At 44.8% G+C, this 27825-nt stretch overlaps 1 protein-coding gene across 2 annotated transcripts in view; it reads left to right on the forward strand.

Moving 5' to 3' along the window:
* The first annotated feature begins 7878 nt into the window (after positions 1-7878).
* COL14A1 (collagen type XIV alpha 1 chain) overlaps positions 7879-27825 on the forward strand; it is a 184646-nt gene continuing 164699 nt past the window's right edge. The window contains exons 1-3 of one of the 2 annotated variants that reach the window (XM_019552346.1): positions 7879-7969; positions 12243-12363; positions 19824-19940. In XM_019552346.1, coding sequence (XP_019407891.1) covers positions 12267-12363; positions 19824-19940 — 214 coding nt within the window. In that variant the 5' untranslated portion in view covers positions 7879-7969; positions 12243-12266. The remainder of the gene's footprint in view (positions 7970-12242; positions 12364-19823; positions 19941-27825) is intronic. The other variant, XM_019552340.1, reaches the window with a different exon arrangement.

Genomic DNA, 27825 nt, shown 5'->3' on the forward strand with positions numbered 1-27825 from the left:
TTTATTTTTATGTATCCCCTTTCACTTACCTCATCTTGATGAACTGAAGTTTAATAAATCCAGCAGTTCTATCACTCAAACGTGCTAACTGATGAAGCCTTCTAAAATTTATCAATGACGTAAAATTAATATGACTCATCAGGGCTGCCTCCCAAGAAATAATAGATCAAAGTTGGCCTAGCCAGTCTCTTTCTAGCTGGAACACATAGAGATGAAAAAAGCCACATCAACAAAGCAACAGTAAAGAAACAGCTGCTGTAGCAAAGAGAAAAGCGGTAGAAAAATAATTATCCATTTTAGTACGTCATTTTATTGTGCCTTTAAATAATAAAATAATTGATAAATTGTCTTAGCAACTAAATGGCATGCATGGCTAATACGCTACACATGGTGTAGTGCAATTGCTTTTTTCAAAGGTCACACAATTTTTAATGGTTCTGTAAGAAACAATTTCTAAAGCCTGTTCAAATCTCTCAGCATATGACTTCATAAATCACTTCATTATTACAAGTGCTGACAGACTGATCTGGGCAAGCCTACAGCCAACTTCAGAAGAGTGTTGGTATGAACTGTCAGACTTCTTAATCAGAATTTCAAAATTTGAGGCAAAAGTCATGTGTGCAATAACTTAAGTATTAGCTTTCTCTTTGTGTGTGTTCCTTTGTTCTCTTGAGGCAAAACCCCAGGAATGGTCATTGGAGTTCTGTAACTAGGCCTAATTCTATGGCTGAAAGTTTAAAAGAGGACTAGGATTATTGGTTGCCTCAATTTTTGGGTGCTATATATTAAGCTGTGGGTGAACAGCACTTCCTGAAAATCTGTCCCTTCTTAGGAAATATATCAGTTTAGGAGACAAAATTACTAGTTTCCTTTGAAAAACTTAGTTCTTTAATTACAGGATCTTTGAATTCCAAAATATCTTCAGTGTTTTAAAACACAAAATGAAACAAAAAGACAAACAACTTTCAAGATAAAACTTTGTGGCCAATTAATTGTAACATTCATTTTTATTTTTGTATCATGGAAACAAAAATTAAAACGCCACATTTAAAAAAATGGCCAGTCTGTAATTAGGCAGAGAACCTTCCCTCCAAACCCTAAATTTATCCCCAATTTTTGCTTCCCCTCAACAGCAGAAGAATACTATTTCCATTATCTGAAATATGCCTCCCTTTTATAGCTAGACATTCAGTCCTGTTCCCTCAATCCTGTTCATACTTTTGTAGTCATTTCATCCCTTATCACCATTATCATGTTAGCATTCATCCTTCATCACTATTAGCATATTCTTCATCTTAGTGGAACTGTTTTTAAATATGATTTTGAATAGTGTCTTTATAATTCTACATCCCATTAAATATAATTTATAATGATTCCTTTATAATAGCTCCTTTATAAAAATACATTTTGTATAGTCCCTACTGGCCAAGCAAACGAAGTTCAAAATCTTATTAACAGAAATCCTTTTAAAAAGCAATGGGCTCTTCAGCTGGTTTTACTTACATTGGAATTTGAAGTCAATGAACTGTGGATGTTGCACCAGAAGTCCTAGTGCCCGATCCTTCTGTTAGTGGAGTCACTTGCAAAATTCCTAGTGGGGCAAAACTGGATTGAAGCATAACTAAATCATTTGTGTCAATATTGTATTGTATGGGTCAATGAATATTGCATGTGTCAATACTATGCTTTTATTCTATTTTGTACAATTTATAAGAACTCTTTCAAGTGGGCTTTCCCCTAATATTTTTAGTATTATTTCAAAGTTTTAAAAACCTAAAGCAAAGAGAAAGGTTCCTCAAAAATAGTTTTTACAAATGCGAATGTTCCTTTGCAGGGCTAGAAACCCAAATATGTACCTGACAGAGAAATACCTTCCATAGTAATCCAATTGACTGAAGCACTTTAGTCCTGAAAAGTGCATAAAATAAGTTACATAGGCCTGATTGCAATTGCATGAACACTAGTGTAAATAAGGAAAAGAAATAATATAATAATGAAATAAATAAAAGCAATAGAGATAGTGTGAGATTAAAAGCAGACCCTTCATTTTTAACTTGATATTAGTGTCCCTTCAATCTGGATACTTCCCAGTGCTTAGGCACTGGCATGGTAGATAACTTAAGATCTCCAAGCCTAGTGGGAGGGGACTTATTTGGGCTGGAGGGCCACTTAATGAGTTTTGTTGTGATGTTGAGGGCTGCACACATGCACACATATGCACATGCACAAGTAAACTCACATGTATAGACACACACGTGTGCACATGCACACACATACACACACACAAGCTCCCTGCAGCTCTCCCTGAACCCCTTCCCCACCCCAGGTCCCCGGCACATATCTGGATTGAGCAGGAGCCACAAAAGCTGCACCCATGTGGTCTAAACCAGGAACACAGCATGGCACCAGCCCAGCCTGGCTGCATGCTGCGGATTCTGGGTGGGGGCTGGGGTGGGGGTACAAAGAAAGGGGGCCAGAAGCTGTGGGTTATTTCGGCCTGGCCGGGCCGGTGCCATGTGGTGTTTCCCCCTTCTTCCTGCACCCTCCTCACTACCCCAAGTCCCTGGCATGCAGCTGGGCCAGGCGGGTGCCACACTGTGTTCCCACATGCCACTTCAGGCCACATGCCCACAGCTGGAGGAGCTGGTGCAGCTCCTGCTGAACTCAACTGCATGCTAGGGACAGGGTCAGGCAGGAGCTGTACCAGGGTTGGGTAGGAGCCGTGCCAGTTGCTCCAGGTGCACCCAGGTGGCATGGCCTGAAGTGGTGCACAGGAAGACATTACTGTGCCCGTGCTCCTACCAGGCCCTGGCCCGGCCCAGCCCACAGCTCCTGGTCCTCTTCCTCCAGTATCTCCGCCCCCACCAGCAGGGAGAACCATACCTGAAGTCTGACTTTCTCCAGGGGCCAGGCTGTCTGGTCTGTGAATAGCTGCAGGGTTGGAGCTGAGTGCAGACAGCCTCACTGGGCAGAAGCCTGGCGAGCAGCTCAGTGCTCCCTGCCTTGGCATGTACACTGGGGCCTGGGGGGCTGGCTAGTCTGGGGAAGAGAATTGCTGCCTGGCCACTGCCTGGAGCTGCTGCTACAGCCGACTATGATATGGAAAAGGGAGTAGGGCGAGAGGTGCTGAAAGCCAGGGCAGTCGTGGCCCAGATACAATTCTTCAGAGGAGCAGCTATGGGCAGGACAGAATCATTTGGTGGGCAGGATCCAGCCCACGGGTTGTATTTTGTCGACCTCTGTGTCACACATTCACCTGCAATTGTAAATCATTGGAATGTGGGGTCATGTCACACTGAATGTTTGGTACCTGTTAAACACACTTAAAACATGAGTGACCATGCATTCAAGCAGGAAATAGGTGTACTTGTATCAAAGTAAACTCATGACTTTTTGGTCAAGGAGTATCTCCAGATCATATTAAGTAACACATGTTGAGTTAATGTCAGCCTGCTCCATGGAGATAATATGAGCAATATGTGGTCCTTCAGCATCCCAGGATGCATCTCTTTCAATCCCCGCACTCCCACTCCAAGGGCCAGTTGCAACTTTTGCTTTGCCCTGGGCACCCCTACAGATCCTGGTCCTCTGGCCACTGTATACCCCTACTGTACTTCCCTACAGTGCTCCCCTGCGGGTGTGACTCCAGCCCATGTAGCATCACCCTGAGCACCCACTGAAAATCTCATGGCTTACTGAAGCCTGTCAGCTTTACTCAAGCTCTCAGAAATCAGCAATCACCTAGAAAACAGCAATCATCTAGCTTTGTGAACCAAACAGAACCAGAAATCATCCTCTGTGGACCTCTATGGGAGGGCTATGAACTGGATTTATGATGAGGTGCTGAACCTCATTGTGATCTGGGGTAAGGAGAGAACCATTGCCACTACTGCCAAGAGCAGGAAGAGCAGCCAACTAAATCAAGTGGTCTACAAGTACATCGTGGCCCAAATGGTGGCTCAGGGGGTACCAGTGGGACTGGCATCAGATCTGCACTGGAATCAAATATATGAGGTTGCAGTATATCCAGGCAGGGATGTCAGCAGGGTTTCAGGTGCCACAAAGACCATGGTCCCCTAGTGAGAGAAGCTGTCAAAGATCCTCAAGGCAGACCAATGCTTCCCGCCACACTGGGCACTGCATATGGGTTGGCCTGGTGTAGCATGATGACAATGATCAAAATGATGATGGAGTACCTTCTCCACTGCTTGCCACTGAAATGGCCATGGAGGAGCACACAGATACCTCCTCAGTAGACTTGTTCTCCACCCTGACCCAGACCCAGACCCAGACCCAGACCCAGACCCAGACCCAGACCCAGACTTGGATCCAGAATGTACAGGATGGGGACAGCTCAGATGAGACCCTCATCGAGCAGGTGGACACACATAAACCAGCACCAGCCCCGGGTCAGTTTCACGATCTCCACAGGAAAGGGTGACTAGTGATGTGATTTGGGGCTCTCTGGGTGGCTTATGGCTTAGGGGTGCCTGGGGGCTCACTCTGTTGGTGCTTGTTCTGAGGGTGGCACATGGCTTGAGGATAACTCAGGGCTTAATATGGGGGTGATGCCTGGCTCAAGGAAGTACCTAAGTGCCAGGGTGGGCAATTAGTACAGATTGTCCACCCCCCGCCCTGGGATTCACCAAAGGGTGGGAGCCTTGCATTCTGCACTGTGAAGAGGTGAGAATTGGTGGCACATCCATGCTTGAACCATGGCAAATGTGCATAGGCCAATGTCCCAGTTAAGATTTGCTGGGTCAGTTAAGGTGCTTAATGATGGGCTGAGTTAACCCTACTTAAAAGTTAATTCATGCATGCAAAGTGGTCAGTGGAAGTGAAATAAACCCTCATCTGAAAAGGAACAATTTGAAACACCAATAGGCAGACAACATTCTTTGGGTAAATCTTATATATTATTAGACCAACTACAAACACGGTTACAACCAACAACCCCAACACCAGAAGTCCCCCACACCTCCAACACCAACTTCCCCCCCCAGCCTGTCTCTCACCCACTGACTCCTCAATTTAGATCTTCACTGACTGGCTTTCTTACCTGCATTGGATGCCAACCTCTGGCTTCTTTACTATTCCTTCCGTCCAGGAAGAGTGCACACCTACTGCAGATGCTTCCTGAGCTTCATGAAGGGTGTTTGTGCCCAAAAGCTTGCAAAGAAGAATTTTTCCAACTATCTGAGTTAGTCTAATAAAAGATATCAGATTTACCCAAAAAAAACTTGTCTGCTAAAACTAAGAGGGCACTTAACACATACTAAGCTGCTTGAACCTGCATCTGCTTGCATTTTTAAAGGCATGTAGTTAAGTGTTAAGTTGAAATGTAATACCATCCTAAGACCTTTAGAGGGTGGCTGCTTAGTACAAGACTTTGGCTGGCTGCAGCCACATGGTGGTGCTGATGTACTTCGGTTTTAAAAAGGTGGTGTTGGGGAATGGGCTGTATAACTAGGCTCTTTTTTCCCCTTTTTAGCAAGCTGCCTTTTGAGGTGCCCTTAAATGAGCCCAGACTTCATTAATAACGAAACATGAAGCAGTGACCCAGCATGAACTAGACTGATTTCTCTCACCACACTTACAAAGGCTTCAGCAATATGTAACTAGACCTGCTTCTCTCTCTCTCTCCTTGTCTCCTGGATACGCTTTTTAGCTGCAGAAGCAATTTAAGGGCTTAAATTAATGTTTGGTGTGACCGTGGGACAATGAATGGAGCTGAAGGTATGTTACTGCTTCAGAGAGCTCACATAACGCGGGTAGTTCTTGACTCAGACTGTAGTACAGAATATTGTACATATCCTACATCATAAGAGAACACAAAGCAACGCTTATAATGGACACAAGCCTATAGGATTTGGAAGTGTAAGGTTAAAAGGAGAATACGATCCTTTCTAACATTAACTCCCCTGGGAATGTTTTTAACATCTTCTGTGAAATATGAATGTAAAAGGAAGTGTATTAAAGACTACCCCTCCAAAGCAATGATACCAACAGAAGTATTTCTGTGCTGATACCAACAGAAGTATTTCTGTGCAGAAAGTTACTTATGAACCAGAATCTGAAGGGCTAAACAGGAGCCAGTCCCCCCAGTAGTGTGGAAAATCTAAATTGTATTATTTATTCACCATCATTTCACTGTGACCTCCTTCTCTCCTACATCTTTACATCCTCTACCTGCTGCCTTTATTGCATTTTCAGCCCACTATTTTGCAGAGATTTTAGCCTTAAGTTCAAGAACATAAGTAGGTGCACTGAAATTAATAATTTTTCTTTTATGCTTATATTAAAGGACTCATGTAAATCTTCGTATGGTTATGGCCTTCATCATAAGCTGCCCAGGGCATACCATCTTTTTACACTGAACATAAGGAATACCATACTGGATCAGACCTGTGGCCCATTCAGCCTGTTATCTTGGCTCTGGCAGTGGCAGGAGTGGATGCTTTAGACTAGAGGGAGAGCACACAAACAGTATATTCAGAGTTATCTATCCTGTCATGCGCTCCCTGACATCCACCAGGGATGTTACATGTGTGTACAATGCTGGCCCTTCATTCTTCATCTGGACCGCTAGGCACAAAACAATAAAATTAATGTGGATACATCTACAACTATTGGGTAGCAGGAGGCAGTGGGACCTTACCAACCCATCCACTGGCCAAACCCCATCTCTACCACTGCAACAACCACAACTCTTGCAACTGACTGGCTAGTTGTAAACTGTCTCTCTCACCTGCTTTGATGCTTGATATTAAGCAAAAAAGAATTCATGTTTTCTCCAAAGCCAGGCCAGGATTGGAGTGCCTTAGTATACATATTTCCTTAGTGGCCTATTAATATATCATAAGTGGAAATTCCTTGATTTGAGGATGATCTCTACTGTGGTTCATTGATAAGGTCTTGAGGGAATTTAAGAATCCAACCCTTGAGCCACAGATCAGTCTGCAGAAGTTGTACATCTTTCTGCAGGGGAGAGAAGGCTGTAGGCTGGGATTCCTCCTTTTCCTTCCTCTGCTGTCTCTCCCCTGCTTCAAGGGCAGGATGCTTTACCTTGAAATGTCCTGGGCTTGGTTGAGGGGTAGAAGCCTGCAACTTTTAAAGTGAGGAACCCTTTGCAAGGAAAACAGCAACCACGCAATCTTGACCAGGTGGAGATCGGGGCCCAGTAGCAAGGGAGAAGCCTCGACGATACAACATCTCTATCTTGCTGCCTTTAGTTGCTGAAATCCTGATATCTTTCCCTGCCTGATCCGCCACTGAGGACTTGGGGTTAGACTGCAGTCTGTCTGAAACTGCCCCTAAGGCCTGTTTGCCGTGGGCAGCCCTGCCAGGAGCGAGAGGCTCCAGGTGACATAGCTCTAAGGGTCACGGAGACAAACAAGCCTCCTCACCACGACAGGGTCACGGTCTACAGAGAGGTATTAATATACAGATTTCTAAGTGATGCGCATAATTTACAGTCTTATGCCCGTTGCATTAGGCAGCCTAGCCTATAGGACAGGCTAATCATCCACAATCACCGTGGGGAAAGGTTGCAAAACCTCCAGGAAAGAGGCATGGAAAACTGCAGCACCTGCAAACAGGTGTTTCAAAATACTGTCCCTCAGCGCGGCGGTGGGCCCAGGCCCTCCACGTGCAGCTATGCGCCCCGCTCGCCGAGGGCGGCACCGAGGGCATGGGCCAAATAAACGTCCAAACGGGGCCCAGGAGCCAGCTGCCCGTCCCTGTCCCTGTCCCCGCCGGCACCTGCAGCCCGGAGCGGAGCGGGCGGAGGAGCCGGGAGGGGGAGCGGGAGCTGTCAGCATGGCCCGTGCCTCTCCGCCTCCCCACCCCTTCCACCTTCCGCCATATAAGTGGCCGCCTCCTCCCTCCGCCCCGTCCCCAGCCCGAGCCGGGCGCAGGCGGCGGCGCGGAGCCTCGGAGGAGCGAGCCCCCGCGCCCGCGGCCGTTGCAGGTGGGTTGGGGGCCCGCGCAGGGAAGCGCCTCGCGGGGGAGGGTGGCGCAGCTCGGGGCCCTCACCCTCACCCGCGCCTCTGCCGCCCTCCCTGGGGCAGGAGGGGGCTGACGAGGCGCGGGGAAGAGGCTGCTGTGCGCAGCCTGGCGCGTGAAGGCAGCGTGAGGGGAGACGGCGGGAAGTGGGGGACTCACCATCGCTGGAGGCAGGGCAGGGCAGGGCAGGGCAGGGCAGACAGGGCGCCTGGAGCTCCTGAAGATAATGATGATGATTATCATCATCTCTGTTAAAGTGGGGGGCGCATACTAAAAGTTGGCCCAGGGCTGCCAGGAGTCCAGGTGCGGCGCTGGCGGGAGTGTCCAGGACACGAGTGACGGGTGCCTCCTGAATCGGGGGGGACTGTCGGCCCTGTGGGGGGGCACCAGCCCTGCCGACAGCGTCGGTGTCCGCCATGGGGGGGGGGGTACGTGCACCCTCATGGATCCCCTACCAGTATGGTCCAGGAAGAGGTTGCACAGCCGCCTGTGTGGGGTGATGTAGGCATAGCTTTGCCCCTGTTTTTAAGCCTCCCTCCAAGTCTTTGGGTGTTGGCAACTGAGGTGTGCCCGTGGGACCAATGCTGCTGGGACCAAAGCTTGAGGTTCCTGGGTAGAGGGTCTTGCCCCTCCACTCAGGTCAGAGGGGGTTAGATTAGAGGACCTCTGGAGGCCCCTTTCACCCCTGCTTCTCTGTGGGTGGAAATGGACCTTATCTGACCCCTCATTTGTGCTGTTTTAAAAACTTGAACTGAAAGGGTAGGGGCCCTGGTACATGTCTGCTATACACCATCAAATCAGGAGGAGGTGGAGGAAACTTTTATTTATTTTTTTAAAACAGCTAACCAAAGCATTCAAATTGCAGGACTTATGCTTCCAGTTGGAGAGGAGAAGGGGGAAGAGTCATTAATTACTATGATATGTATTGGGAGGCTAATGACAGTGCACAGAGAGTAAAATAAGTTTTTGGAGAATGTTGGGGACAAAATTTTGGTGAATGAAGAAGCCAACTAACGGGAAGCTCTTCTTGGTAAGCTGCTTATAAATAGGGAGGAATTTTTGAGTATCTGAAGGTGGGAGGTTAGTAAGTGCTAGTGATCACGAGAGTTCATGAACCTAAGGAAAGTAAAGAAGGAGATCAGCAGAGTAGAAGCGCTGGCGTTCAGACAAGGAAACTTAAAAAAACTCAGTGGAAGGGAAGTTGAAAGGCAAAAAGGGAATCCAAGATAGCTGGTTGCACCTTAGATACAATGTTAAGGGCAAAAAAAGCATGTTGTCTGCATGAAGGAAGGATCAGAAGGACAGCGACAGACCACTTGGCTGAACAGCACTTGAAACTTAAAGGTTCTCAAAAACTGGAAACTTGTCTGTATTCCTAAGCATGAGTGAAGCACAGGCATGAAGGGAGAAATTCAGGAAGGTGAAAGCAGAAATTGAGATACAGCTAGCAAGGGACATAAGGCCTGAACAACACCAAAGCAAAAAAAAAAAACTTGACTATGCTAGAAGTAAGACTAATACTGAAGAATGTGTAGGTCCCTCAGTGAATGGGAAGGGAAGTTTTGTAATGGATGATGAAGTGGAAGAATGGCATGTTTATTGTCTTATTTTTTTTAAGTCAGTCTTCACAAAAAAAGCTAATTGTATTTGTCATCAGATAACTAGCAGCAAGGAGTGGGGTGAGGGGAGAGGGTTAAACTGCTTAGAGTAAGAAAAGACCAGTTAGGGTGTGTCCAAGTGAGCGCAGATGTGTGGTGTGTGGTGCCACCAACCCGTCTCCAGCACTGCATACAACACATGAAGGCATTCCCTGTGCTGCTAATTTGAAGCATGGCGGGGATTTGACACCTGGAGATCCTGATGTCAAAAAAACCCATGCCTTAAAAAGCAGGGCGGCGCATGTGGCGCTGCTGGAAACTGGAGCCTGGCTGCCTGGAGCCACACTCCAGCTGCTGGCCAGGCTCCATGCTGCTGGATTGCTACAGCTGCAGCCCCCAGACACCCTCAGGACCCCAGGTAAGGCTGCTGGGGCCAACCCCCTCTACCCTACCCAGGGCAGTGTGCTGCACGCCAGAGTGCATGTGCATCGGTGTTTCCTGAGGACAAGCAGCAGCAGTTCATATTGTGCTGCTGTTCTTTGTCCCCAGGGAAACGCATGTTCCCACCCGTGGGAATGTGCCCTTAGAGATTACTAAACCAAGCTTAATGTTTTTTACGTAGTCCTAAACTATTCCAGGAATTGGCTGAGGGAATTGTAGAACCATTTATTATTGGCTTTGAGAACTCAAGGATGTCACATCAGTTTCCAGAACATCAGAAAAGAGCAAATATCCTTAAGAAATGAGGATGATCCACGTTGTCTGGATTTGTCAGAGTAAGTCAGGTTGGTGAAGCCTGACTTCTTTCTGTGACATGGTGTTGGGCTTTGAAAATAGGAGACACCAATGGATATGATGTATCTCAATTTAACAAGGCTTTTAACACTATCATTTATGATAGTCTCATTAGCACGCTAAGGAAATGTCTAGATGAAAGCACTGTAAGGTGGACATGTAACTGGTTGGATCTTTGTGCTAAAAGAGTAGCCATCAATGGCTCATTGTCTTAACTAGAAGGAGGTATCAAGTGGGGCTTTCTAGGAATCTACTGAACTGGGTACTGTTTAATTTCTTCATTAATAACTTGGAGGATGGAATTGTATGCATATTAGTAATTTTGCAGTTGACATTTATGTGGGTGGAGTTGCAACCACTTTGGAGGATAGGATTTGAATTTAAAAAGATTTTGATAAACTGGAAACAGTCTGCAATTCTCAAGTCAAGTGCGTTTAGGATGGAAAAATCAAATGCACAAGTTGGGGAATGACTTGTTAAGCCACAGTACTGCAGATGAAAGATGTGGGTGTTCATAGTGGACTGCAAGCTGAATATAAGTCATGTATATGTTACTGCAAAAAAAAAAATTGCAAAGCATACTGATATGAATAAACAGAAGCGTTGCCTGACATTCAGAAGAAGTGATCCTTCCACTGTATTTGACACTAATGAGGCCTCACATCTAGTAACATGTCCAATTTTGGCCACCACATTTCAAGAAAGACATGGACAATTGGAAAGAGATCAGAGAGGAGTATAACAGTGATTTGAAGTCTAGGACACATGACTTCAGTTCCAAGGAAAGACTAGAAGAATTTGGACTGCCACGTCTGGAGAAGATGTGCACTGAAGAAGGGAGGGGCGTGGATGTGTTAGCGATAATCTTCAAACATATAAAAAGTCATTATAGAGACAGTGGCAATAGATTATTCTCAGTGTCCACAGAAGACAGGACAAGAAGTCTTGAATGCTGACGAGAAATAGGTTTGACTTTTTAACAGAGAAGGTAGCTAGCTAATCATTACAACATTACTGGGAGAGGTTGTGGAATCTCCATTATTGGAAATTTTTAAGAGCAAGTTAGCTGAGCATTTGGCTGGGATGGGTAGACGGGGATTAACTTGCCTTGAACACGAAGTTTTACTGGATGTCCTCCTGAGGTCTCTTCCAGCCCTGTTTTCCTATGATTCTACAACAAACTCAAAATAATCTGGGTGCAAAAGAGATACCAGGTTTTAGTTTTTCCTGTACTAAGTATTGTCCCAGAACTCCCATCTCAGATGCTTTATTACTGTACTGGGCAGCACTGGTGTGTATTATATGGCATGATATTCACAGGAACACTTGTAATTTGGTCCCAGCCAGGGGTGTTCTTTTTAAACACACTATGGAACCAGAGTGTTTTTTGTTTGATATATGGTAGGGTCTGTTTTTAATACTTTCTCTGTTTATTATCCACAGAATACTAGTCATAGTTTCATATTGGGAGCAGGTTTTTAAAATTGCTTACCATGCTAAACTAGTTAAACCTGGGACACTTTGGAAACCTGTTCCTAGCTTTTAATCCCATGGGCTCTAGTCATTTCTCTGGAAGGATGTGAGGTTGGCTGTTGCTTTGCCAAAATACAGCTTTGGAGAAAGAAAGAAATTCTCAAATGGTTCTGCACCCTTTTAAAGTGAAATGTGCTGTAGCTACTAAATGGATTTTGCTAATGATATGTTGGCCCCAATGAAGTCAATGGCAATGGCTGTTTATTCCCTTTTCTGTTGATGGAACCAGGGTTTCACCCTTTGATTCTCATTTAAAGTGAATGCCCTAGATGTCTGCGCTTGATAATTTATTTCAGTTCTGTTTGTTTGTAGGCTTGGTGATACGGCACTTACCAAATGAAAAGAATGGTTTGTCAACACAAGAGAGAGAGCTGGGTGCTCTTGGCATTTTTAACAGTTGCTGCTCATTTCATCAGCTATGCCCAGAGTCAAGGTAACTGATATATGAGAAAATAATGGTGTTCTTTTCTGTGGGTTTTAGGGTTGACCAGAAGGGGTAGGTCACCTTAGCCTAAAAATGGCTTTATATTTCACGCACGAAACAGAGTTTTCCCTTTACAAGCAAGCTGATCCAGTATTATTACAATCAATAGGAGTTCTGTTATTAAATTCCCAGGGAGCAGAATCAAGATCTAGTTTTCCTGGCTTGTTGACACACAGGTAGTGAAGTGTAGCATCTTGGAAAGAAACCTGGTACTTGAGCTGTATAGGATGAATATCTGAATACAGATTCAGGAAGCGTTTTCAGTTCTATTAAATGTAAATATTGAACGTTGCTCTTGCTAGTAGAGACACAGATGGTTCTTCATTGGGATGTTAATCGGGCATGGAAAACACATCACTGCTTTGTAGGAACAGTATCTAATATAACTGTTGCATACAGGGCTCACTGGGATGCTCTTCCTCAGCCATTCCTTGACAATTTATATTTGTTTTGTGCATATGTCCCATGCATGGCTAGTAAAAAGATGCTGTTGATGTTGCTTAAAAACTCTCCTACATGGTCTTGACAGTCGTTTGAGTTCTAGAGAAGTCTGTGCTACTATTCTTCCTCCCAGGTCAAATTTTTGAGCGAATAAAAAAAAAAAAAAAGGAAAGGTTCATCAAGGACTATAAACACCTCTGACTCGAGATTATACAGACATTCTCTCCCCCGTGTAAAGCCTTTTATACCGGGATGAGTGTTGAATTTTTATGTTTAGAGGAAGGTAGTTAGATGTGTTAATCTGAAGTCAGTCAAAAGGCACCTTTATAGACTCAATAAATTAAATGTAGCACAAGCTTTTGTGAATCCAAGTTCACTTCATCAGATGCTGTATATTTATTACGGAATGTGTACAAAACAGTAGTAGATAAGCAGAAGCTGTCCTAGGGGTAGGACATGAGGTGTCAGAGAAGCTTGGTTAAGAGGTATGAATGCTCCTAGCAACATTGTTTCCCCCAGTGTTTTCAGATGTTTGGAGGAATTGTGCTTTTCTGGACTGTAGAGCACCACTGAGTATCTCCGTTCAGAATCTGGAGAGCGTTTGCATTGATATTTATTGTGTATGTTGCAAGCAAAAAGGAATAAAGAATTTTTTTTCCCTGTACCCTTCTCCAAATGGTCAGTGCACCAATCTTAAATAGAATTTGATTCCCAAATATTTCTGACTTAATGAGTCAATAAAAAGAAGCATGTGGCTAAGCTCAGGCCTGCATATTTAACTTCCACATACAGATAATTTGCCATATTCATATGGTGTTTTCAAAGAACCAAGGATATTTGCAGGGGAACAGGGTATTGTCTTTGATCAGATTAGACAAGGTTATCTAAACTCTCTCCCAACCTTGCAGCTGGTCCAGTAAAAGATACCCCCAAAATATCCTTGTTTCTTGCATACTTCCTGGACCATTCTGACTAAAACATCACTCTAGCACTACCACAATACAGTATTTTTAAAGCCATTTTATGGATTCAGACCCATTAAAATGGAAGGAAGATGTGTCAAATTCCTTAAACAGCTTTGAAAATAAAAACCATAATGCAAGTAAGAAGGTAGTAATCGGGGTTTCTTCCACACAAGGAGGAGAAACATTTTTCTGCTCCACTTACAGCAATAAAATGTCATCTGAAGTCCTTTGTCAACTGCTTTGTGTAATAAGCTATTCATTTTCTCTGCTCAGGTGACAGTGGCTGACTGCCTGGTTACAAATACAAGGCTAACAGTGTATTTGAGTGATTTAGACAAGTAACACATCATATCAATGTTCAGGGAAAAATGGGGGGTTCAGTCTAACCCAGTGGTGCCCAGTTTATGGTCTGTAGGCCCCCAAAGAGACTGGGTCAAGCCTGAGGCACAGGGATTCAGCAGCAAGCAGCTTGGTCCAGCATGTCCAAAGGCCCTCTGCCATGCTGCTGTCCCCTCTGCAGCCCTCCCTCCTCCCTTAGGCAGGCACAGTTTACCAGAAGTAAGCTGTCTTCCTCTTGTCCCTCCCCTTCCTCTGGCATTGGCACCTACCTCCTGCCCTCCACTTCTTGGAGAGTGGGATGGTGGCCAGTGGTGCAGCAGGGTGTCAAGTACCTGGTCTGCTGCTTTAAAAGGGTGAGCTCCACTGGTCTTGCTTATATGCCCTCCCCTGACAAAGATGCTCTGAAGAAATGTTAATTGAGTTCTTAGAAAGAGTGAGTGTATTTGGAAGGTTTGGCTCTACACCTGAAGGTAAATGTCCACGTGGTGCTGATGGACACCGTTTCACTGAGGTGCTGATTTGAAAGACCATGCCGACTGTGACTTCTGTTTAATCATTGCTCCCATTTTACACACCTGATCACAAATTATCCAGTTGTCATGTTTTACTGGTCACTGACATTTTAGATTTTTATTTTCAGATTTTAACCTCTTCAACCTTTTTTGCATTGAGTTACCTGTTTTATCTGATGTGTTGCCTTCCAAATCCTAGAATATCTTCTGTTCTCATTCAGTTAGATTGGAGCCTTTTCTTGCTTAATGTAAACGTTATTTTAAAAAAAAGAAACTTCCATTTGTTTTAAGGTTTTTATTAAAAAACAAGATTTCTCACATCACCGTATAAATGGCTGAAGAAAATGTCTGCTGTCATTGGCATTCCTATATATACATACAGTATATATGCTTAGATGCTAAGAATTACCTTTATATGCAAAAGATGGTAGTTGTGATTTCTGTAAATTGCTAATTTAATTACTGGTCAATTTCAATGGATGATTAACTTGTTCAAGTTGATCAAGATTTCAATATAATATCTAATATAAAACTAGGTGCTAAAAGGTGCAATTACTATTCTCAACTCTACAAAATTTGTGTTAAGAGGTGGCAGTGGAACACTGAATACTTCAAAACACCTTCCCTGTTTGTCTGCAATGTAATGTATTTGGGACACTAACAAAAATAACTTTTTGTTATATAGCTGCAAAAATCAAAACCTTGAACTTGTCTTTAGCCTCTTTTGGGTGATTGCTTTAATGTTGCTGATGGCCACTCACTTGTGCATTCCTGTAAAATCGCTTAACAAGCTCTAGCTACTGATTTTTTTTTTATCCATTAACTGACTCAGATTGGATTCATTTTTTTTCTTTCTGCAAGAAGTGAGAATTTTGTTCAACAGATAATAAAAGTCCACAGAAATAAAGATTGCTTCCTCAGGTTGGTGACCATGTAGTAATTCCCATCAATCTTTTTTGTTGTTTGTCCAGGTATTAGATTTTAACGTCCTTAGTTTATATGTCCTTATCTGTGCCTGAACCTTAGTCTTTGCATAACCAAGACATAGTTAACTTGTTTGTTTGTTTGTTTTACCAATTCTTCTTCTTACCTATATTGATTCTTTTTTGGACATCTCTTCTCTACCCATTCCATATATGCACAAAAATAAACTAGCTGGCAAAGATTTATGCGTTATGCAAAGACTCTTCTGGCACAGTTGTTCTAGTCTATCACATTGTAGTTCTATAGTAAATGCCAACCACTTTGGTGACTGTCCTTCTTTGCTTGTTGTCAAACATGTGACTGGTTTTGTAAGGGGGCTTCAGAAGTTTACTTGGTTTGGTGATGGCTAATTCCAAGTAGGTCAGAGCTATGCCTCTGGAAAGTGCTCTTAAACCTGTCAGACATGAGAAAAAATGGTGTTCAAAGACTTTTTTTCCCTCTCCTTGATTTGATAGGATATGCCTTTTTGTATTTGGATTTTTGGTTATGATTAGGTTTTGTGCTTTGCCCGTGATCTCTATAAAATGTGGATCATTTTTTGCATTAAATATTATCACTGTTTCAAAGACTCTTTTTCCCCCCCAAAGCACCAGTAAATGGATACTAAATGGAATTGCATATTTTCATGAATTGCTATACATCATTTGTTATTCTAGGTTCATTCAGCTCTGATTTAAGTCTGTTTGTGAGCTATACATAAATCATTCTGAGTCTTGAGAATGAATTAAAGGCTGTAATCTGTAACTATCAGTTGCCTGCCTTTTAAACTTTCACCTTAGCTTCAGTTACTGTATTACAGTTCCAGTAGGCAGAAATATTCCTGCAGTACCTTGTCCAAAACAATACTTCACACTTGATTATTTCACCAGAAAACAATGAGGGCCAAATTTTCAAAGAATTGGTTGCATGCAGGGAGTGGAACTTGTAACTGATGAAACCTGGGAAGGTAACTTAAAGACTAGCAAGACTGTATTCAAGCTATTACCTCTCTAAGTGGAGTTAAGTGCCTATGTGCAATTCTGTTCTACCCTGTTAAAGTTCTGAAAATCCATTTTGTAGAATGCTGTGACTGTGTTTACATGCATAGCAGACTGTGCAGTTGTTACTGTGCAGTCATTTAGTGCTTGCATAAGCACTTGCTGGTTTTACTGTGCGCATCCCCACATAGGTTTCTTCAGACGCTATTGCACAACAGCAATGAGCTAATGCACAGTAGCTCATTACTACTGCTCACATCACATCATGGTTAGTGCCTGCCAATGGTACTGTGTAACAAGCTACATAGTAGTGTCTTGTATAGGTGCGCCTAGTGTGTGCATCTACACATGCAATTTGCACATAGCAATAAACTGTGGAACAGTTTGCACCAGAGTTTATTTCTCCTGGGTGCATGTTAACTTATGCACATGGGACCACAGCACTTTGAGCTTGGGCAGAACAGCCCCAGCTAGCAGTGGATCCAGCGGGGTCAGCCTGCTGGCCCAGTGTTGCTCCTCCCCAGATCAACATGCTACAGAGGGGCTGGCTCGACCACAAGGGTAGAGCTAGCTTGCAGGTAGCCCCCACATTGTAGCACCCTCATGCTCCAGCCTTTCCCAGTTATCATCTACATGTGTGTTTTGGCATACTAAACTCTGCCATAGGATAATACTTGTCCTGGACAGTACTATTCTACAGTAGAGTTAGTTAATTTACTATACCCTAATAGGGGTGCATGTGTAAACAGTGATGCTTTACTGCGGAGCTAATTAGTCAACTGCAGTAAAGCACACATGTAGATGCACCCAGTTATCTCATCCTTAAGACAATGTTTCTGCCTCCCCGTCCTCCCCCTTCCCCTCTCCCCCCCAAAAACCCACCAAGGAAGAGAGCCCACTTACCTTCTGCATTACCTGTTTTTTCAGTGACTTAAGCAGGTAGAATTGTATTGCATTTAGGTACATAAGTCCATTTACGTGTCTAATTGATACAGGAGAATCTGGCTGCAGGTCTGAGCAGATAATGCCCAGTGTAGATGCACTGTTTGAGTGTATGGTCAGTGCAGCAGTTCTGAGAAGGTTTTTCAGCATGCCAAGCTGGTCTGCTACTCCACTGTCTGTGTCCTATACTTCCCAATTTCTCCCTCTTTATATCCCCCTGAACACTGACGTCTTGAGAACAGCTGAGGAGTCACTGAACTGGCCTGGGATCTTCCATATTCTCTGTCTGTCTCCTAAGACTCAGTCCTTTTAAGCTGAAGTTCCACCAAGGCTGTGCTCTGCTTTTTTATAGTAGGCTCAAAGTATTATTAGGCTGTGTGCAACTCAATACGGGCTAGTGAGAGGGGGGCTTTTTTGATTGATGTTTTTATAACACTAAAACATTATAATTTTAGAGTGTTTTATACTGTTCAAAGGTTAATGTTAAAAAAAACACACAAAAACACTAGTTGAGGGAAAGAGTCAGGTTTGCTATAAAAGCCCATGGGAAACAAGTCATTCGTTGATATACACAGGACATGAGATGTGAAAATTCTCAGAGAGAACCAGAAAACCCCCCTGCTGGTCCAGGCCCTTGGCTAGTGTAACCTGTAGTGTCTTCATGGGAGAGTTGGAAGGCTTGGGTGGAGTCTGGGCTGAACTCTTCTGCTGTGTGCTCTAGTACTCAACACATCCATGAGACTTAGAAGGAAATACCACAGCAGAAGGGAAATATTAGTTCAGTGTGTGAATTGGGATGAGAAACCATGGGTTTGGGCCAAAACCAACTAAAAAAAGAGAATGTTATGAGACCTCTGAACTTTTAAGGGGTACCTGTCACCCAGAGTTCTGCCTATCCATATACTTGTGGTGTGCCATGGACTTCCAGGCCAGGAGGCAGTAAGAACAGGCCAACCTTGGTTGCCACATTCATTTGCAGCTGGATTGACTGCTGAGTTTTACAAACAGGACTACACTAACTGTTGAACTGAGACATTTGGATGGATGTAACTTTTAGCAGGTACACCAGACATTTTTATCTTACCAAGTTTTTCATGCTCTTGAACTGCTTAGTCCCTTGATAACAGTCTTTAACCTGACTTAGGCTCCATATATATAGGTTTGGATCCCATGTTTCAGCTGCTGCAAGACGGCTCACTCTAGTGAATCACTTGCTTGGATCACTAATGTGGACCACTAGCTTATTTATGCTTTAGTTTAAGTTATAGCTCAGCCACTTAGCAGAGAATATGTTGGGCAAAAGGCTATGTGCATGAGGCTGCCTTGATGTGGCACCCCTGCCAGCTCTTCTCTTCCCTGCTTAGTCACCTCAGAGACAGTGGTGGAATTTCTGCTTGTTCCTGGACACCCAAACTTTGCCTGCCTCTCTCTTTCCAATGACTCCATGCTGCTGCTGCTGAAACAACTGTTCTTTTGACCTACAGCAAATTGCAGGGTAGCCAGTAAAGGTCAACTTCCCTACAATACTTGGAATTTCTTTGCCTCAATCTTGACTAGCTTATGAACATCCAAGTCAGCCTTGGTGGGCCCAGGGCAGTTCTGATGTAAGCGTATCTCTCAGGCCATGCCCACAGTCTGATGATTTTGCATGCTTTTTCTTGCAGCTCTGCACATGCCCACCACCTCTTTTAAAAATCCTGCCGTTTCTTGTCTTTCCCTCACAGCCAAAACTGTACGTGCATAACAGGATGTTTGTGCCCGAACAAGCCTTTGAAAATTTGGCCCTGTGTGATTTAAATAATACCCCCACACCCCGTCCCTATAACATTAGGAATAAGACCATAATGTAAGGCTTTGTTATCAGTTAAGCAAGAAGGGAAATTTTAGTATGTTTTACAAAGAGCATTTTGTATAACTGGCTTTGCTTGCTAAACCAGAACTTTAACACCTAACACCATTTGTCTTTTCGTCCCTTGGTAATGAGGATTTTTAATAGATAAATAGATCTAAAAGGTGTCTCGGGTGAAAAAAAAAGCACTTTTGGGCTTAATGTCATTTTACAAACTAATATACTGATTCATGTGACATTTGGAATAACTTGCATCCTTTTGTGTCATTAAAATCTTGTGCGTCTGTCTACCTGTACTTGTTTGTGTACTCCTTAACATTTTACATAAAAACAGTTTTTTTTAATTAACTTTTCTTTTACTTTTAAATTGAGACCTTTCTCAATTTTTTTCTCCTTACAGTGGCTCCACCAACAAGACTAAGATATAATGTAGTTACTCCTGACAGTGTACAGATTTCATGGAAAGCCCCTAAGGGGCAATTTATTGGATATAAACTTCTTGTCACTCCAACTTCAGGTAAAAAGAATAACATTTGTTTGTCAACATGCTTGCCTTACTTGAGTTTGGCAACCTGGACAGCAGGTTCTTGATGCTTGTTATTGATTTTGCTCTACATGATCGGGAAACGGAGCAAGGTCTGGACAAGAGGTGCTCTGGCTGCCTTTGGGATGGGCAGGGAGGGGGACAGACAGATCCATCTTGCCACGGTGTGGCTGGAGGCCAGTCTGATGTAGGTAACTTGTCTGGGGCGTTTGTGGGGATAGCATCTGCTGCTTCATCCAGTCTAGAGTCCTCTGGTCCTGTCTCTGGGCCTCTCTTTCCCTGTTCTTCCTGTGGGACATAAGGAAAATATGTAGGGAGGAGGTTTGCATGGTTTGGTGGGAGTATTGGACAGTCAGAGAAAGAGGTGAATTAAAAGCATCAGTGAGGCTCTCAGCTAGTATAAATTCTAATAGCTTATGGAGCCATGAAAAATTCACACAAGCTGAGGATCTGCCCTGAATGCCCAATGTTTTAGTGAGCCTTATTATAGCTCTTCCCTGGTTACTTCCTGCTGAGAGGGAAGGATTTTAATCTGTGGTATTAATGGAACACAAAACAAATGATTGCCAGTACTAAGAGAACAACCATATTTACTTGCATTCCCCATGTACTTTTCCCCAAAAATCAGTCTTCCAAAATTGGGGTGCATGCCTTTAAGCAGGGAGCTGATTTTCTTTGGAATAGAATTATGACAACTGTGGGCGCATTTACATTTGTGCTTTTAATGGGCAGTACACTATTTTACTGTGCTTTAAAGCATCATGTAAAAAACCATGACATTATGCTAATGTACATTAAAATAGTCGACTGTGCATTAAGCATCACTAAAAAAGTGTCCAAATGTGCCTAATACTCATGAATTTAGTATCTGACATTGTAGGTACTATATTTAATGTGCTTGCACCCGGCGGGCCTTGATCATATGGTCCCTCGCCGGCCGGCCCTGGGACTTGATGATAACCTTTCGCTCCATCCCTTAAAGGTATGGGGCCACGATCTCCTGCCTCAGCTGGTCTTCTCCCCTCCTTATCCCGTCTGCCACGACTTTGATGATATCTCAGTGGTGGAGGGGTCTGACTGTCTGATTCCGGCTGCCCCGGTTCTTCGTGAGGCTCCAACCTCCCCTGTACCTCGCCCTATACCCAGCCTTGACGACGTGCTATTGTTGTTGTCAGCGGCCAACACTCTCTGGGTGGGGTTCCTCCTGGTTCCTGCTGGAGCCAGGGCTAAGTAAACCCAGGCCCCCTTGACTCTTATGCCCTTAGTAGCCCTGTCTCACTCTAACTCCGGTTTCCAAAAAAATATAATAATAATAATTAACCCACCGAAAGGATATGGGCACCACAATTGTATGCCCCTTCTCAACACTCCCTAGATCACTACGTAGGAGCGCCTAAAGTAACATGCTCCCCTTTACCAACTACCCTTCCCCCTTAGGGCTGCCTTACTTAGCCTGTGGCGTACTCTCATGCATGTCCACCCTCAACATCCCTCAATAGAGGAACCTTCCCTCGACGGACTCCCGCCTGGGTCCTCTGTCCCGGACATGAAGGTCTCAACTGGCCCATTGCTTGGCTACCTCTTTTCCTGTTGATCTGCTGGCCTCCACCTCTGTTGACGAGGTCCCTCCTGTAGGCTCTCTTCGCATGGTTATATATAGCCAGGATTCCTGGGTCTTCCTCAGTCCAACGGCAGTGTCTCTACCCGGGCACAGCTCAAGACCCTTTTCTGCCCTGTGAGCAGCGTTCCCTGGCTCCTCCACCTCCTTGGTGGGTCCAGGGGTTCTCCTTTCAATGCTCTCCCACCACCTCTCCTCCTCTGCTGCCCTGTTGTCTCCCCTTCTTATACTTCTGGGGTGGTTCTCCTCCCCCTTTTTCCCAGCTGCTTCCCCTTTAAAAAAACCACGGCTAATGAGCTGTGCAGGCCCTGCTGCTGCTTCCAGCTTCGCCGCGGTTCCTGCAGCCAGTAAGATGTTTTTATTCATTTCTCCTTTCCTCTCATTCTCCCTGGGGTGTACTGTCCCCCAGGGTCCCCCTTTAGCCCTTCGGGGTTCATATCTTCCCCTTGCCCCGGGACAGTGCTTTATTAGAAAAGGTGCATTAATGCACATGTAGACATGCCTACAGTGTTGCAAAATGGCTGCCAGCTTCCCTCTCAGCAAGCAAACAGGAGGGGTGGAGTCCAGGGTTAATCCCTTCACACCTCCTCTTATCATTTGACAACTCAAACCCTCCAGGGAAAAAACCAGCTCCTGGCCATGACTGGAAAAAATATTATCCTCCCCTTCATTTTGCCTTCTGAAAACAAGGCGTGTGTCCTATTTGGGATTTTGTGATATGTGAGAAAATACAGAAAATTGTAGCCCATGTAAAATGGGTTGTTTGCAGACAAACTTGACATTGTTGTTTCATTATAATCCGCTAATATTTTAGCTGAAAAATATGTAGTGATAGTTTTAAAGCAGCTGTTAATAATTTCTGGATGAGAAAATATTATAGATTCTTCTTTTCCCTTCCCATTTTTTATTGTTTCACTTGCCTAACCCAAGCCGGTTTTTCAACCTTAAGATGAACAGACAAGTGGCATATGGAAGCAATCAATATATGCCAAAACCCACAGACCAAAAGAAGCTACAATGATGTGTGACGTGAAGCAGTTCAAGTCAGTTATTCTGCTAGAGGTATTAACTTCCAAAGGGATGAATGGTAGCCAAATCAGATGGGTAAAAAGAAAAGTTCTTGTAGCTGGAAAGCAAATCTGAGTTATTAGCCAGCTTATGATGTGATGAGGTCTAATAAACTTTTATCATTGGAGTAATTTGCAGCATGGAACATCCAACATTTGTACATCCCACTAAACATTTTAGTAGGGCCCAATCTAGTAGTGGCATGTAAGTGAACACAGAAGGAAACGAACTGAGCCCTAGCAGGTAGAGCTGAATAGAATATACTGTTCATAGATTTCATAGATGTTAGGGCTGGAAGAGACCCCGAAGATCATCAGGTCCAGTCCCCTGTCCCAGGGTTAGGAAGTCAGCTAGGGTCAAAGGATCCCAGCAAGATAAGCATCCAGACGTTTCTTCAGTGAGTCCAGAGTAGGTGCCTGCTCCAGCTCCGGAGGGAGTCTATTCCGGGTCTTGGGAGCTCAGACAGTAAGACATTTTTTCTTATGTCCAGCCTAAAATGGTCTTGGAGTAGTTTATGACCATTGGTCCTTGTTTTTCTTTGGGGTGCTCTGGTGAACAGACGTTCTTCCAGATCCTGATGTACACCCCTTGTGTACTTATAAGCAGCCACCAGGTCCCCCCCCGAGCCTGTGCTTTTCCAGGTTGAAGAGTGCCATGGCTCTCAGCCTCCCTTCAAAAGGCCTATTCTCTTTCCTCTGATCATGCTCGTGGCCCTCTGGACTCCCTCAAGCTTCTCGACATCCTTCGTGAATTGTGGAGCCCAGAATTGGATGCAGCACTCCAGCTGCGGCCTCACCAAGGCTGAGTACAGCGGGAGGATGACATCCTGAGATTTACTAGAGAAGCATCTATGGATGCAAGCCAGTGTGTTGTTTGCTTTACCAGCTGAAACATCACATTGGTGGCTCGTGTTCATCTTGTGGTCAGTCATGACCCCCAAGCCAAGTCTCTTTCAGCAGCGGTCCTTGCAAGTATAGCCCTGCCAACCCTCTAAGCATGCTTCAGGTTTTTTTCCCCAAGGTGCAGTACCTTCCATTTGTTGATATTGAACGTCATCAGGTTTGTATCTGCCCACTTACTAAGTTTATCCACGTCAGCCTGGATCACTAGCCTCTCCTCAGGTGTGGATGCCATGCCCCAAAGTTTAGTGTCATCAGCGAACTTAGCCAGTGTGCTTCTGACACCAGTGTCCACATCATTGATAAAGATGTTGAAGAGAACCAGTCCAAGGACAGAGCTTTGGGGGATGCCACTGGTCACAGAGCACCATAATGATTCGCTACCATTGACCACTACTCTCTGGGTCTGACCTTGGAGCCGATTTCCCAGCCATTGGACTGTGGTGTAGCCGAGGCCACAGTTGGCCAATTTTTCCATGAGGAGGTTATGGGACACCAGATCAAAAGCTTTTTCAAAGTCCTAATACAGTTTCTTACTCTCTTGCTCCATGTCCTGGACTTGAGGCTTGGAAACAGCGTTGTTACATATACAAAATTACGGGTGTCGAATGCTTCATTAGTAGGCATTGAATCATATGGGGGGGTAAAGCCATTAGGCGAGGGGTTGGCAACCCTTAGCATGCATGCCAGAGTGTGGCACATAAAGCCATTTTGCTTGGCATGCCACAGCCAGCCCAAGCTCTGGGCAGGCCTCTGCTGCTGACCATGGACTCCAGGCTGGTCGCAGCAGGCAGCAGGGAGGCTGAAGCAGTTGCACCAGGGTCCATGGAACCCATGCTTGGCTAATTGCTGGCAGCAGGTGCATGTGCGCCTTGGATGGATGGTGGGGAAAGGGCTGCGGCTCCCCTGCCATCCATCCCTGGCATGCCGACATCTTACAAGTTGAGGTTGTGGGGGTGTTTGGCACTCTGCCCTAAAATGTTGCCAACCCCTGCGTTATTAGGCCATTCCTTTATTCTGGCTGTACCTACTTTCTCCCATACACCTGTGTCCCAGGGCAGAGTTGAAGGAATAGGACTACATGTCATTCTGAAGTCTGCACTCTGCAGAGACCCTGCTCTAAAGGAGTACTGCTGCAACGTGGTCTCAGGTAGAAGCCTCCAACAGCTCTGCATCATGGCTTTTTGATCTGCAGACAATGGAATGGGATAAATAAGTTAGGTTTCAAATGATCTCTACTGGTAGTCTTTGTTTTTTAAAGATTCATTAATGACTGATTGCACAGTGGTGGCTGTCCAGAGGCTGTGTTGCTTGTGTAGACATACCAAAGCTAGATTTAAACTTATTAGCTTAGGTACTGCTAGCACTCTTGCAGTGATAGCCCGGAGCTCACTGTGGCTAAAAACAGACAGTCAAAAAGCCCAAGGCTGAATTGGTTCAGTCTTCATGGGTTAGTCTAAGCTGAGTAGATTGAACCAATAAGTGAGTGAACAAACATTCACTTTTGATTCCAGAATTGCAGCCATGTGCCTGCAGTGGACCAGACCAGAAGCTGGGGGGAACTAGGGCATGCCTCCCTGCACAGCTGGAGCAGACAGCTTGGGCCAAGGCTAGCCTGCTCACCCAGCAAGAGGAGGTTTGTGGGAGAGGTGCAAAGCACCGTGGGATTCTGGGGACTGTGAGTTAACTTGAATCTGGAGGGGACCTGGGAGAAAAGTTCAGTAAACTAATACAACCGAAATTAAACCTAAGTCTGATACTGCATCTATCCAGGTTTATCTTAAACCAGTTTTGGCCATTTTCTGTTGTTTTACAGATTTGAACTGGTTTCTGATCACTTATACTGGTTTATGTGTAATTTCTGTCCCTAACCTGTGGGTTTAACCCTCTGATTATATACTCAAATTGTCAGTGGCTTTTGCAGCCAATGCTGAATTCCGTGCCGTGGAAGTTACATTGCTAGCTGTATCTGTGGAAGCTATTTTAAAGCTGGTGGAGGTATGACTCATTAAGCTGCAGTAACAGTGGTGAGTGCAGTGGTGACATACCTGACTTGACAGCCATCATATATTCAAAACCTTAGAGCACTTAAACTCAAGCCTATGAAGTGTAGCAACAGAAGGCTAGATACAGTTAAAATCAGCTAGACTGCACTTGGCCAGTGAAAGCTCTGCAGAACTCTTGCTCTGCAAAGATTCTGGATAAAGCAACTCTTCCTCTGAGTTCCTCTCTCTCCAGATAGTGTGAGACTTATTAAGCATGCTGCATTTTCTAGAGGGAAGCCTCCAACTCTTTCAGCCCACACAGGTCGCTTGAAAATTGCACTTTCTCTTTCCCTTTTTATTTTTAAGGATAGTACAGAAGTCCCAGACCCAGGGTATGAGCTCAAACATCCAGGCAAAGCCTATAGGAGTTTGCATTTGGGTTTTGCCACAATCAGCAGGTCTACATTTGAGATCAGCGGAGGGACCTTTGCTAAAACGTGATAGCTAAAACAAACGCCCTTTTAATATATCCTTTTCCATTTAATATGTTCTGTATGCATTTTAAATGGTGGCAAAATTGTTCCAAACCACTTACACGGGGCTTGCTTCTCGCCACCACTTGCATTGGGAGCAGGCCCAGAAATGTCAGCTGACTTGTTACACTTGATTAATGATGAAATTTTTCTGTTTAGGTTTGGGGTTTACACTGCTGGCAGCTTTTCTTTCACCCTCCCCACGGTTACTCACTTGCCTGTCTCTTGTCTGGTGTTCCTTTCACTTCATTCTTAGTGATCTAAGTCATAGACCTAATGCTCTTGAGGTTTGTGTGCCCCTGATTCATTTCACAGTTAAGCTGATCATTTTTCTTGTTCTGTCCACCTGAGAACTCTCATCTTTCTATGGCCAACTGTAACGAACTAACTCCTGTATTTCCACTTTCAACTCTTACCATCAACCAGAAATTCAGTCTTGCTGCATGTAACAGGGCAGCCAGTATCTGTTTTTTTAAGAAGGAACAGTCAGCCCTCTTGAGACAGTCCAGCTGCGCAGCATTTGGATAAGTAGGGAGTGCCTACTGGGAGCTTTAAAAGCTCCCAAAAGAGTAACTGGAAGAGGAGGAAGTACATTGTGAAGGGAGTAGCTTGCTGCAAGGAAAGGGTAGGCTGCCATACATCCAGTGTCAGAGCAAAAGGGGCTCCACTCCTTGTATCTGGAGCAGGACAGAAGGAGTTGGGTTTGGTTTATTTAAAGATGGTGCTTTACTTGGGAGTTGCTCAGGGAGCAAGTCTCTCTCCCAGTTTTCCCCAAAGCTTTTTTTCCTTCTCTGGAGAGGTGGTGCGATTGTGGGGAGGGAGTGTGTTGTGGGTAGTGGGATCTGCTTGTGCTTTCCTCTCCCACATACAAAAATAATAGTCAGTGAAACCCCTGTGCCTCCATGTACCTAGCGTGGCTTCTTGTTTCTTGGCTGGTTTCAACTAGGCCTGTACAAAATGGATAGTATTAGCTTCAGATTCAGCTGGTTCCAATTCAGTGATTCAAATCACTGTCCTGAATTAATTCAGCTGCTTCTGAATCTCCAAATCACCCAGCCCCAGCCCCTGTCTGCTCTCCCAGCTCTGGCAATGGCTGCTGTGCCCACCCTGGCTCCCAGCACTTTGATGGGGAAAAAAGAGCCCCAACTCAGCAGATGCTGCCTGGCAGGGGGTGATCCTTGCTGCCCCATGCTGCATGGGGAGCTCTGCCATGAGCTTCTTGATCCCCACCCCCAGTCCTTCTCATGGCTGCTCTACCTGCCCCAGCTCTGGCCCTTTTAAGAAAAAAAAAAAAAGAGAAAAACCCCAGGGCTCACCGGTTCCAGCCTGGCAGAGGGTGATCCCCACTGCCCCACACTGCATGGGGCTGGCAGGGCCCCCCCCACCATGGTCCCCCTCCTCCCCTGCCCCTTACTTATCAGCTCTGAGTCTGGCTCCAGCTCCAGCTCCCTGATGTAGTGGGCAGGGACTTCCCGAATCATCGAAGCTCTCCAAATGTTTTGAGAGGATTCAGAGAGCTTCAAATCAATTTGGACCTTTTTATTGGTCCCCTGATTCGATTTGGAGATTTGGCCAGTGAATCAGGCTGAATCTCCTCTAAATTGAATCGGCACTCGAAGCTTCACACAGCTCTGGTTTCAACTATCCGGCTCCATGAAGGTTGAGTGTAGGTCCCGAGCTTGACCAGGAGTTCGCCCGGGAACTGACTGAGGCCGCTTGCTCCAGGACCTTGGTTGTCATGGGTGACTTCAATTA

Source organism: Crocodylus porosus, unplaced genomic scaffold, assembly GCF_001723895.1.
Source record: "Crocodylus porosus isolate Cpor-Errol unplaced genomic scaffold, CroPor_comp1, whole genome shotgun sequence".
Classification (NCBI taxonomy): domain Eukaryota; kingdom Metazoa; phylum Chordata; order Crocodylia; family Crocodylidae; genus Crocodylus; species Crocodylus porosus.